The sequence below is a fragment of the Centroberyx gerrardi genome, chromosome 14, assembly GCF_048128805.1.
Source record: "Centroberyx gerrardi isolate f3 chromosome 14, fCenGer3.hap1.cur.20231027, whole genome shotgun sequence".
Taxonomy (NCBI): domain Eukaryota; kingdom Metazoa; phylum Chordata; class Actinopteri; order Beryciformes; family Berycidae; genus Centroberyx; species Centroberyx gerrardi.
The window spans coordinates 2,731,521-2,744,296 of record NC_136010.1 but is presented as its reverse complement, the minus strand read 5'-3'; the positions used below and the strand labels follow the sequence as shown (position 1 = coordinate 2,744,296).

At 46.3% G+C, this 12,776-nt stretch overlaps 1 protein-coding gene across 1 annotated transcript; it reads right to left on the bottom strand.

Moving 5' to 3' along the window:
• Positions 1 to 1,417: 1,417 nt before the first annotated feature.
• LOC139920372 (kelch-like protein 10) lies at positions 1,418 to 11,679 on the bottom strand. Its single transcript, XM_071910371.2, has 7 exons — positions 11,528 to 11,679; positions 9,893 to 10,382; positions 8,526 to 9,137; positions 7,491 to 7,640; positions 4,638 to 4,969; positions 4,151 to 4,156; positions 1,418 to 1,670 (listed from the first exon to the last, which is right to left on the bottom strand). Exons 1-7 carry the CDS (start codon positions 11,677 to 11,679, stop codon positions 1,418 to 1,420), a joined length of 1,995 nt encoding a protein of 664 aa, XP_071766472.2.
• Positions 11,680 to 12,776: the final 1,097 nt, after the last annotated feature.

Here is a 12,776-nt window from a genome sequence, read left to right as displayed (position 1 = left end):
TGCTTTATGAGACAGCACACAGCAGACACAGGCAGGGACTGGAGATGGGAGAGAAAGAGGGGAAAACATGCAACACACTGCGGGACTCGAACCTGTCAGTAACAGCAGATGGTGCAGTGTGTGTGTCGCAGGCTTTTGGCATCGTGGTTGGTTCATCATCTTGACCGACAGCATCAGTTTCCCAAAACACTGAGCTGAATTTGTCCATCAGTACCGATTTCAGTGGAGAGTTTTAGTTTCACGTGGTACAAATGCTGCTTCAGAGACTTTCATTGATATTCATTCAAATTTCAGTGGGTGGGGAGTTTTTGTTCCAAAACAAATTAGTTTTGACAGTCAGAAATCGCAGCATCTGGCTCAGTAAAAACAGCAAAAAAAAGGCAGTAAAAACTAGAGATGGAAATTGTTGTTAAATGTTAAATAAATTGTTGTTTAGATACTAGTGAGCCAATGGCATCGCTAGAAAGATTTGTGTCTCAGAAATAAACAGAATTCTGCACAGTCAGACTTTGTTGTCATTGAACTTTTATTGATCACATCGTATCCTGGTTGTATTGATCCTGAACCTCGGATCATGTATCGAATCGTAATGTGAGATAAACAGATCGTCCCATCCCTAGTAAAAACCGTACTTATTTCCCCTTTAAAATTAAAAATCATCAAAAGAAATATTCCTAAAAAAAATGTAATGTACAATCTAGTATTTAAACATATATTATAAACGTATTTCTTACACTTTTCATGCACGGAGCACATATTTGAATCTTTAAGATGCTGTTTCAGACATCATTTCCTGAAGTTTTGGGAGACCAGGCTTCATTTTTTGGTTCTATATAGAATCCTTATTAGTGTGTATCTATCTATCAATCTGTCAAGACAGACAGGAACAGAGACAGAGAGACAAAAACAAAGTTAAAGTGCAGCACAGGCAGATGTGAGGCTCCAACTGCTCTCTGTGGGCCGAGCGAGATCAATAGAGAAACATCTTGCAACCACAGCAGAAGTGTGTGTGTGTGTGTGTGTGTGTGTGTGTGTGTGTGTGTGTGTGTGTATTGGGTCTGTGTTGAGGACGTGCTTTTGTTAAAAGAGGGAAAAATATTTAGCAGCAATGTCAGATTTATACGTTTATACGTATGTTTTTGCATCTTTATGTGTGTTTATAATAAGCTTTAAAAATAATAATGAGCTTTATTTATACAGCTCTTTTCGAACAGTTACAAAGTGCTTTACAGTCGAAATAAAAAAAAGTCCAAAGACAACAATAACTACTAAAAGAGAAAAAGTAAAACAACAATAAGATAGAATGATAAAAGGCAAAAACAGAGTAAAACATAACACAAAAAAAGGCAAAAAGAGCATAAACCATAAAACAAGGCAAAACAGTATAAAAGCAACAGAAAAACAGTAAACAAGGATCCTACAGGTCATGGCTGATGGTGTTGAATAGTCCAATGGCTGCCGGCGCCAAAGGAACGCCTGAAGCTCCGTCCTGCAGCGTGGGAGGAGGAGCCTGAGGGGGGGTGGAGTCTGGGGGGGAGAGCCTGAGGGGGGAGAGCCTGAGGGGTGAGGAGCCTGAGGGGTGAGGAGCCTGAGGCGCTCCGTCTTGCAGCATGGGAGGAGGAGCCTGAGGGGGGGTGGAGTCTGGGGGGGAGAGCCTGAGGTGCTCCGTCCTGCAGCGTGGGAGTAGGAGCCTGAGGGAGGAGGAGCCTGAGGGAGGAGGAGCCTGAGGCGCTCCGTCCTGCAGCGTGGGAGGAGGAGCCTGAGGGGGGAGGAGCCTGAGGCGCTCCATCCTGCAGCGTGGGAGTAGGAGCCTGAGGGAGGAGGAGCCTGAGGGAGGAGGAGCCTGAGGCGCTCCGTCCTGCAGCGTGGGAGGAGGAGCCTGAGGGGGGAGGAGCCTGAGGCGCTCCATCCTGCAGCGTGGGAGGAGGAGCCTGAGGGGGGAGGAGCCTGAGGCGCTCCATCCTGCAGCGTGGGAGGAGGAGCCTGAGGGGGGAGGAGCCTGAGGCGCTCCGTCCTGCAGCGTGGGAGGAGGAGCCTGAGGCTCCGTCCTGCAGCATGGGAGGAGGAGCCTGAGGGGGGGTGGAGTCTGGGGGGGAGAGCCTGAGGTGCTCCGTCCTGCAGCGTGGGAGTAGGAGCCTGAGGGAGGAGGAGCCTGAGGGAGGAGGAGGCGCTCCATCCTGCAGCGTGGGAGGAGGAGCCTGAGGGGGGAGGAGCCTGAGGCGCTCCATCCTGCAGCGTGGGAGGAGGAGCCTGAGGGGGGAGGAGCCTGAGGGGGGAGGAGCCTGAGGCGCTCCGTCCTGCAGCGTGGGAGGAGGAGCCTGAGGGGGGAGGAGCCTGAGGCTCCGTCCTGCAGCATGGGAGGAGGAGCCTGTGGCTGAAGCTGCTCCTCATCAGCCTCAGCTCGTCGTAGAGAGGGTGAGAGGGGTTCTCCAGGACGGAGTTTACTCCAGACTGTCCGGTTTGACTCCAACAACAGAGCCAGCCTTCCTCACCAGCTTGTTCAGTCTGTTGGCTTCCCCTGCCTTGATGCCGCCTCCCCAGCACACCACAGCAAAGAACAGACTGGCTACTACAGACTGGTAGAACATCTGCAGCAGCTTGTTGCACATGTTGAAGGACCTGAGTCTCCTCAGGAAGAACAGCCTGCTCTGTCCTTTCCTGTAGAGCCTCAGTGATGATGATGATGACCAGTCCAGTTTGTTGTTGAGCTGCACTCCTAGGAACCGATGAGTTCACCATCTCTACCTCCTCCCCCTGTCCACAGTGGTATCTATCTGTCAGTGCGTGTATGTATCACCTGTCTATCTATCCATTCATCCATTCCTTCTTTCTGTCCATCCATTATTTAGCTGTTAGTCTTTCACCTGTTGTTATTAATCTATCCCTATCTATTGCTGACTCCTTCCATCCATCCATCGCCTGCTGATCAGTATTCATGCAGTGTCGTCTAGGTTGGCTACAAAGACCTGCTATAGGTGACATCTGAAAGGTCCTGGGAGACTGGAATTAACTATGGAGGGATGGGAGGGAGGGAAGATGTGAGGCAGACAGAGAGAGAGAGAGAGAGGATGGCAGAGAGAGAAAGAGCGAGGGAGGGGTGAAGAGAGATGGATGGAGGAGGAAAGGGAACAGAGAGAGAGTCTGAGGAAGGGAGCGAATCGTGTCAATGTGTGTATCTTTTTTAATATTAATAAATCACCACCACATTCATTTTCCATTCTCCATTGTTTCTCCACCTGGTGGATCTGGAGGGAAATCTGCTGGATCACTAGCGACCGATGTCTCTGAACCGATCACTAGTGACTGACTTATCCGGCCGCTCTGACGTTACTTCTAGATTGATAGAAGGTACCCATACACACACACCAGTGTTTCCACATACAAAGATTTATTTGTGTGATTTAGCAAAAGCAACTGTAAGAGTCCAGGAAGCCCAGGTGTGAGTCTGTCGGAGGTGTTTATCCGTGAAACGCCTCTCCAGTGGCTCCACACCGACTCTCTCGAGTCAGAATTGAGACTTGATGCATACACCGGTATTCCTGCATAAGTCAAAGTCCCCGTTGTTCCCATCTGAGTCATTCAATATTTCTAAAATACAGAGGTGGGGACTCGAGTCACATGATTTGGACTCGAGTCACAGTTTTAATAGCTTGAGACTTGATTTGACGCATGAAGAGAAGACTTGAGACTTGATTTGACGCATGAAGAGAAGACTTGAGACTTGACTTGACTTGGGTTCTGGTGAATTGGGACTTGACTTTGACTTGTACTTTGATGACTTGAAAAGGTTTATAAAGTCTTGACTTGAGATCTTGTGTTTGTGTAAATGACTTGAAAGTGATGAGATTTGTTCCAGCAGACGACTGAATTTAAATTCTGTTTTCTGAATTTGTATGGAATGATTGAATTTATTGAAGTTGAAACTGATTATAGAAATCAAACTCATGATGCTCTTACCAAGTTTTTATCCTATTAAAACCATATTGCATTGAAAAGTCCCAGATATTTAGTTTTCTTTAAGATATCAAATTGATACTGGACTCTTGATTTGTTCTGACTTGACTTGCTGTTCTACATTTAGACTTGAGACTTGACTTGAGACTTGTGCCTCAAGACTTGAGACTGACTTGGGACTGGAGCATGTGCTCACCTCTGGCTGAGAGGAAAGGAGAATGAGTAACATTAATTTAATCCACAGTTAAAGGTTGAACTGAACAGCCTATGATCCTTCATCTGTTAATTTTACAAGGTGATTGATAACTCTGCACATTTGCACATTCTGCACAGATTTATGCACATATGTTACCTCCATCTGTAAATCTGATAGTATGAATATCTTAGAGTGCATATTATAAGATACCAGATGGAAGACATATATTCACAAATGTGTCCAGACAGGCAAGACACATTTGTGAATATACTGTATGTCAAACAAAGAGTCCAACAAACTGAAAAAATCTTGGAAATTATTAGAATAACAACAGTACCACTCCTGTTAGATGCAAAGAGAAATTAATTTCATTTATTTGTTACAAACACCAGTCTACGCCAAGGTGGATAGGGCGGGACTGGGCTAAAAATAGACCTATCCAGATGTTAGACGGATCCCCCGGTCCCGCCAGCGGGCTCCTCGGCACCGGGGAGCCGCAGGGCGCTGCAGGGCGTCGCGAGGTGCGGCATACTCTGCAATGTTGGGCAGTCCGTGTGCCACACAGCAGCTGAGCGTGCTGCGGAGTACCTCCATGTCATGGGCTTCGTGCCACTTGTCAGCGCTCTGGTCGTAACGCTCCACGTTCAAACAGGGGGCGAAGCCGTTGAAGCCTCCTACCACAAACAGCTGGTCGTCCACCACCTCGATGCCGAAGTTGCTGCGCGGCTGCAGCATGGCGGGCACGGTGCGCCATGTGTTGTTCAGCGGGTCGTAGGCCTCGGCGCTGCTCAGGCGGTTGGTGCCGTCAAAGCCGCCCACCTAGGAGAAGAGAGGTGGATTATGGGTCAGAGGTTTCAAGCGGAGGAGGGGCTGGTGCTGCATTCATGAGCTATGTGCAGCAGTTCTCAACCTTTTTGCCTCGTGCCCCCTTATAACGAAGCGACGCCTACTCATGACCCCCGTTAAAGACTGTCCAACCAGAGAATGATTTTCCATTTTCAGGTTGTTCAGAGAGGCTGAAAACTATTCAGTGTTTCACAAGAAAAAAGCAAAAATTTGAGAAAAACAGAAAAAACCAGACATAATAATGAATTTGTATAACAGAAATATGTTGGTTCGTGTCCTATAAATCACCTTGCGACCTGCCAAAATTACCTCACGACCCCCTGGAGGGTCCCAACCCCCAGGTTGAGAACCACTGTGCTGTGTGCATTATAACTCTCCTCTGAAACCCAGACTAATTCAATTCTTTTAGCAGATCTTTACGGCAGGGAGGCGTGGTGCCAACAACTCCACCCCGTAAAAACTCCATCATGTTACGGAAACTACGATGAACACTACTACCACGGACCTTGCAGTGGACTTGAGCCAACCTATTGGCAGTATGACCACTCCTGATGAAAGCCTCCAGCAGAAAGTCAGGAGAGCGAAAGATAGTCTACTTGGGCCCAAAGCTACGATCCGCCTAGGAGCATGGAATGTCCGCACCATGTTCTCTCGAACATGGTGCGGACATTCCATGCTCCTAGGCGGATCGTAGCTCTAAAACAGTGCAGGTCACCAGTGAAATGAGAAGATATGGGCTGGACATTCTGGGGATTAGTGAATGCCGATGGACCGGCTCTGGACGCCAAGTGACGAGCAACGGCTCTGTTATCCTGCACTCTGAGCACAACGATCAACACACACGCGGCGTGGCCCTCATAATCTCAAAGGAGAAGGTCAACACCTTGTTAGAGTGGGAACCCCTCAGTGACAGGCTGATCAGAGCCCTCTTCAACTCCAAGCACTGTAAGCTCACCATCATTCAGTGTTATGCACCATCAAATGAATCGGAGAAGGAAAAAGATGACTGGTATGAGGAGTTACAGCAGGCAGTCTCTAAAGTTCCCCAGCACAATATGCTTCTGATCATGGGTGACATAAATGCCAAGGTTGGAGCTGATAATACCGACTGCGAGAGAGCTATGGGAAGGCATGGATGCGGTGTAATGAACGACAATGGTGAACGTCTTGTTGACTTTTGCTTGAACAACAACTGTGTCATTGGTGGTACCATCTTTCCACACAGAACAATCCACAAGCTCACATGGAAGTCACCTGATGGTTCCACTATCAATCAGATCAACCACATCTTGATCAATGGAAAGTGGCACAGGTCTCTTCAAGATGTTCGAGTTTGCCGTGGAGCCGATGTCAACAGTGACCACTACCTTCTAACAGCCATCATCAAGCTGAAACTAAGGAAAGTGGCAAAGCTGAGTCATCACAGGAAACATCTCGACGTAGCCAAGCTGAAATGCCAAAAGACCAACAAGGAGTTTGGCTTGGAACTGAGGAACCGCTTGAGTGCTCTGGCTAACCCTACGGATGAAGACTCAGATATCAACAGCAAGTGGGAGACCATCAAAAAGTTTTATGTAGAGGCAGCCACCAAAGTCTTAGGCTACAGAAAGAGGAAGAACAAGGAATGGCTAACACCTGGCACTTGGCAGAAAATAGAAGAACGGAAAGAACTGAAGGCCAAGATGTTGAGCACCAAATCACCCAGGCTCCAAGAGCGGGCTCAAGAAGCCTACAAGGAAAAGGACAGACAGGTGAAGAAGAGTGCTAGGAGCGACAAGAGGGCTTTTGTAGAGGACTTAGCAGATAAAGCTGAGCGTGCTGCTGCAAGAGGCGAGATGAGTATTATTTACAAGATCACAAAGCAACTCAGTGGCAAGAACACCAGCCAGTCGGCCCCTGTCAAAGACAAGGATGGCAACATCCTCACGCCAGAACGCGAACAGACCATGAGATGGGTACAGCATTTTCGCGAAGTACTCAACTGCCTAGGGCCAGATGATCCTGCTAATCCTCCACCAGCAGAGGATGTCCTTGACATTGACACCAGTCCCCCAACTAAGGAAGAGGTCAAGCATGCCATCAAAGCCATGAAGGGTGGGAAAGCTGCCGGCATAGACTCTATCCATGCTGAGATGCTGTATGGTTGCTGGCGAGTGACATGTGACATGAAAAAGATCGATGCCTTCCACAATGGATGGCTCAGGAAAATCTGTTGCATCTTCTGGCCTGAGAAGATCTCAAATGAACCGCTACACAAGATGACTAAGTGCAACAGTGTGGTGCTGGAGATCAAACGCCACCGAATTTGATGGCTAGGGCATGTCTTCAGAATGGACCAGGATCGAATCCCTAAGGCTGCACTAAGATGGACTTCATCAGGGAAAAGGAAGCAAGGCTGGCCTAAAACAACCTGGCGGCGAACTGTGACAGCTGAGTTAAAGGAGATGGACGTTGAGCGTTACATGAGTGTGATCAGTGTTTGTGTGCTCCTTACTGCGTAGACGTGCTCTCTGTAGGCGATGGCGCCCAAGCCGCTGCGCCTGCTGCTCATGTCGGCGATCAGCGTCCAGCGGTTGGTCTCTGGGTCGTAGCACTCAGCTGTCGCCAGGGGCTCGTTCCCGCTGAAACCCCCGCAGATGAACACCTAGGGAGAGTTAAAGGGGTATTAAGTAATCCGTGATCTTTTATAGACCTCTGCTGGCAACCAGGAGGAATTACAACAACATCGACCGCAGGCCTCTGGCTCAGCTTACGGTGGCCTGCCACAAACAATAAAGTCACAATAGAGAGGAGTAAGCAACTAATTAGAGCAGAATTAGTTAAAATTATTTTAGTAGAAATGTCTACCGAAAAGAGCTAATATATCCCCATGCTGAATACTGGAATAATAAAACTGCTGTATTATTTGCTTTTTTGGCTTGAGAATGAGGCTTCACAGATGAAATATCTTTCGATGCTGGCATTTCGTCCTCCTCTCTGTCTCACAATCTTTCTATCTTACTTTTTATCTCTACTTTAACTGTCAAATTACCAAAAATGAGGGGTTCTACTTATAATATACTGTATATACTGTTATTAGATAATGTACAAATTTGCTGATATTTGGTTATGCTAAATCGGCTAGTTAGGTTTATCCTCTTTTTCTCTCATTATCGCCTAGGTTAACATTAACTTTGGAGAATATTAACTTTAAGAGATAGTGACTTTGTCTCGCACCTTATTGAACAGGTGAAAAAGTTACTGTGACAGTGGTTTGGTTTGACGCCTTTACACTCTACTAGTTAAGGTGCACCTGAAGTCTTCATGGTGCAACTTAACAAAGACACAAGCTAACTCGTTTCAACATAACGTTGATGTGAGTGTACTGTAAGTGTAGCTCAATAGTTATTAAGGGAGAAGAGAGCATTTTGTATTCACTTTCCCAGTTTGGGAGTCAAGCTGGCAGTATTCCAGTCATGCTTCTGTAACTTCTGTGCTCTCGCCTCCCAGAGCTACAGCTGTGTGTTGAGTTATTTCTAGCTCCACCCACCTTTCCGTAGAGTGTTGTGGCGCTGGCGTCGCTCCTCTGCTCGTACATGGGTGGGAGCACAGTCCACTGGTCGGTCTTGGGATCGTAGCGCTCGGCAGTGTTGAGCCGAACGTGTCCGTTGTAGCCTCCCATGGCGTAGATATAGCCGTTCAGCACGGCCACACTGACATAGGCGCGGTATGTGTGCATGGCCGCCACCTGGTGCCAGGTGCGGGTGCTGAGGTCGAACTTTCGCACGCTGTTGAAATACCCAACCCTGTCCAAGCCGCCGACGCAGTAGACGGCGCTGCAGAGGAAAGCGGCGCCGTGGTAAGCCCGAGGACTCTCCTCGTGGCCGTCTGTCACGGTGACCCAGCGGTCGGCGCGGGGATCATACGCCTCGATGCCGTTGGTCAGACTGCCACCGCTCAAGCTTCCGACGGCCAACAGGACGGCGTGGGGCAGGCGAGGGCGGGACAGAGGGTTGTGGGAATCAGAGGCAGAGGTGGTGAAATCGAATATGGCCCTCAGGGCGTTGATGATGATCAGGTTGCACTCTGCGTTGTCCTTCACCAGAGCGTTCTTCTTCACGTTGTTCATTAGGTAGTCAGTGGTCATCAAAGCCAGGCGGACCTGGACAGAGACGAGAAGACATAAGTTAGAAATTAAACAGTCTAAACAGATTTGTGAGATGTGGCAGATATTTGGGAATATATTCTATAATTCTATAATATTCCAAGCACACATGAATATTTGTTGCATTTGTCATCCGTAGCTTTGACCCTTGCACTCCCAAATATTTGATCTAGGAATTCAACTTTATGATACTGTAGTGTTGAGTCCGGTCTCCAGAACACTTTTCTGACGTCTTGGACTCATGGCTGTTTTGACTTTTCGTGGTCTTGGCCATTATTGTATGGTGACTTTCCTGCCTGTCACCTTTGTTTAATTTCTCCCCAGCACTACAAACAATTAAAGGGATTATATCTAATTCTAATATGTGGCGGTCCTCGAACCTCTATTCATTGATTAGTCAAAATCTTATGCACTAATTAGTTGGATGTTGAAGGGGTTAGTGCACAGCTCCCGCAGATATCTCTGTTCATCCTTAAGAAACTCATAATTTTTGCATTTGGAAAGACCTGCACACTGTTTATTGTCTATTTTGGTCTTGAATAGGACTCGATTTGCTCTGGTCTCAGTCTTTACTTGGTCTGGACTCCCTTTGGACCCGGTCTTGAAAGTGACTTGGACTCGACTAAGGTGGTCTTGACTACCACCCTGATTATACTATTGCACTCAGGCTAAGACCATCATCTAAATGCCAAAGATGTAAAAAAAAAAACAGAAAATAGTGACAGCTGCCTTACTGTCCATCCCTCAGTTACCTTGGGCAGCAGCACGGAGATGTGACCTTCACGTTCCTCAGGAGAGTTGCCGATCCAGCGGAGCGCGGCCTCGAACACCGTGCTCTCCTTATTCACGTTGAGATCGTCCCGCTCGAGGATGTCCACCAGCTGCGGCAGAGAGAGCGTCAGGAACTCTTCGGAGGCACCGGCGATCTCCTCAAAGTGGCGCAGGATGAATCGGAAGGCCTTGCTCCTCAGGTCCGGACAGTGGTAGATGTCCATGAACTTCCAGATGCCGATGCAGTTCTGTGGGCAGAGATGCTGCTCCAGGAACTCGCAGCAGGTGCGTACGACGCCCATGATGCAGAGCTGGTCCGCCGCCGCCAACAGCTCCTCCACGTTGTCCTCGGTCACCGGGACAGAGCGGGTGTAGGCGAACTCGATGAGGAGGCGCATCATGTCGGCTGACACACCGAGGATGTTGTAGTGACGCTGCTCTTGGGATGTCCAGCCGTGGGTGAAGAGAGCACTGTGGGGTCAGGATGGAGAGGAAGGCAGAGGATTATTTTGGGGATGTTGTTTTCTTTCAAGATGTCCTACATGTGCACACACACACACACACACACACACACACATACATACATACATACATACATAGACAGACACAATCTGGCCTTGTATCTTCAAATTTATGTTTGAGTTTAACTGCAGAAAATTCAGTGAAATACAGTCCTGAACATCAATAAAAGAGTGATGTAAGATGTTCATGGATGCACCCACACACACACTCACACACTCCCACACACACACAATCAGCCCTCATATCTTAAAAATAAAACACCAGTGTCATTTAGAGTTACAGCCCTTTTACATCTGTCTACACCCAGCTTACATTTCCCCCAATCATTTTGCAATGCATGCTGTATGTAATTGCATTTTTTTAACATTTACTTGTTTTTTGTCGTTATACTTGTTGTTTTGTCATTTTATTCTAACAAAGACTATTTTAATTCTATCAAAGAAATAAAAAAGTCATGGATGTGACAGTAAAGTGTTTTGGAGGATTATTTCCTGGAGGAGACTTCATTTCTTCCTGTGGTGTCAGCTGACTGACCGTAACTGAACGTAACGCAGCGCTGAGATGAAAACACTCAACTCAGCTCAGTGAAATAAAAAAGGAGAAAACAGAAAGTTTGACCGAACCAAATGAAGGCTTCATGTTTCCTGTGATGGACTGATCGCTCTGTGGAAGTTTGTTTTTCATACTGGACAAGAATGAATGACAGCAAACGGCTTCTTCTGAAGGGAGGAAAACAACTATGCTGATTGTGTGCAGGTAAACGTAAAAAGTGTCTTTGAAAAAATGTAGACTAGTAGAGTACTACTAGTGATGTGTTAGCACTCTTATGTTTTTTAGGTCCTTTGTTGTTTGTAAAGCACTATGTGACAAACCTGTTTTGTTAAAAGTGCTGGAGGAAACAATGTGACTTGACTTAAAGAGAAGTAACGCAGTAATAAATGATGCGGTGAGACCGTCATCTGGTTTTGCTTTTCAGATTCAGTTGATTCACTATCATCACTCTGGAAGCATTTTGTTTTTTGAAGCTTTTGTTTTCCTTCTTATTTAAAGAGTAGAAGTTTACCCACATCTCCTCGCTGAGATAGCCAACTCACCAAAAGTATGAGCTGCAGCCACAGAGGATGATCTTGTGGGCGTTGAATTCAGCATCATCGACTCTGAGCACCGCGTCACACAGTTTCCCGTCCAGACGCAGCTCATTAAACACTGAGCTTGAGCCGTTTGACGCTTTGTCTCGTTCGTTCATTTTATTTTATCGATCAATACGATATCATTTACTCTATTCTTTAGATCCTGGATGATTTTGTCCTTCTACTAGACAGGTTTCACCAGCTTGTCTGCATGTGAGAATCATGAACCTTCAAGCATCTCTTGGTCAGATTCTATGGCTCTTTATTGCATCACAAAGCCTCACAGTAAATAGAAATTAAAGCAGTTATAGTAACACAGAAATACAACTCAAAACACAATATCAATATTTTCATAAATTATTTTATAGTGTGATATCGTTTTTACTCCAACAACACCTCACTATAATGTAATTAAGGCCATGAAAATAGAATAAAATTGTCGTATGGAGATTTTCATCATGTTCACATGCAGCTCAGTGAACTAATCTTGCATTTTTGCTCCAAAGTGTGTTTTTGACTGCAGTTATAGTAATATAGAACAAAATGCAGTAAAATAGTTTCATTATATGTATACAGTATGTGTATATATCTGTATATGACAGTGCCATGTATCAATAATATAGCTTATTTTGTTGGTTATGCAAAGCAATTATGGGCCACTAGACATGTTGGGCTATTTTGATAAGCGTATGCAACTAATTTCTTTGTTATATCAGTTTAAGATACATTTTGCTGGTAGTCTGCTATCTTTCCATATATTGATTAACCAATATATTATTTTTTTTAATGATTACAACTAAATCTTGTAAATTAGTAGAATGAAAAGTTAAATTTTATATTCCAAAAAGTCCACTTTCTGGAAATTGAGGGTTGTCACGACGCCTCTGCCTGCAGGTGCAGAGGGTCAGAATGAGAGATGTGGAAAGAGATGATGGGAAAGAGATAAAGGAAACACAAGAGAACATAGCCATAGACTCTCATAATGAACACTCGCAAATGCAGAGAAAAAGGGAGCGAGGATGATGGCGTTGAGGAGGAGGAGGAGGAGGAAGAGGCTCAAATGCTCCTTTATCTTTTGAGCCACCCGAGTTTCCCAAGGCCGTTCCAATCTGTCAGATGGAGAACACAATATTCTGCCTTCGTTCTGCGGGGCCATGTGAAAGAAAATCATTAAGCTCTCAGAGGACGAGCCTGACATGTCCTAAGACCACGG

Excerpts from the sequence above, each read along its gene's own strand:
- LOC139920372 (XM_071910371.2), bottom strand. The coding sequence starts at position 11,679 with ATGAACGAACGAGACAAAGCGTCAAACGGCTCAAGCTCAGTGTTTAAT. Across the intron at positions 10,383-11,527 it reads GGCTGCAGCTCATACTTTTG|TGCTCTCTTCACCCACGGCT; the intron begins GTGAGTTGGCTA and ends CTGACCCCACAG. Across the intron at positions 7,641-8,525 it reads CCACAACACTCTACGGAAAG|GTGTTCATCTGCGGGGGTTT; the intron begins GTGGGTGGAGCT and ends AACTCTCCCTAG.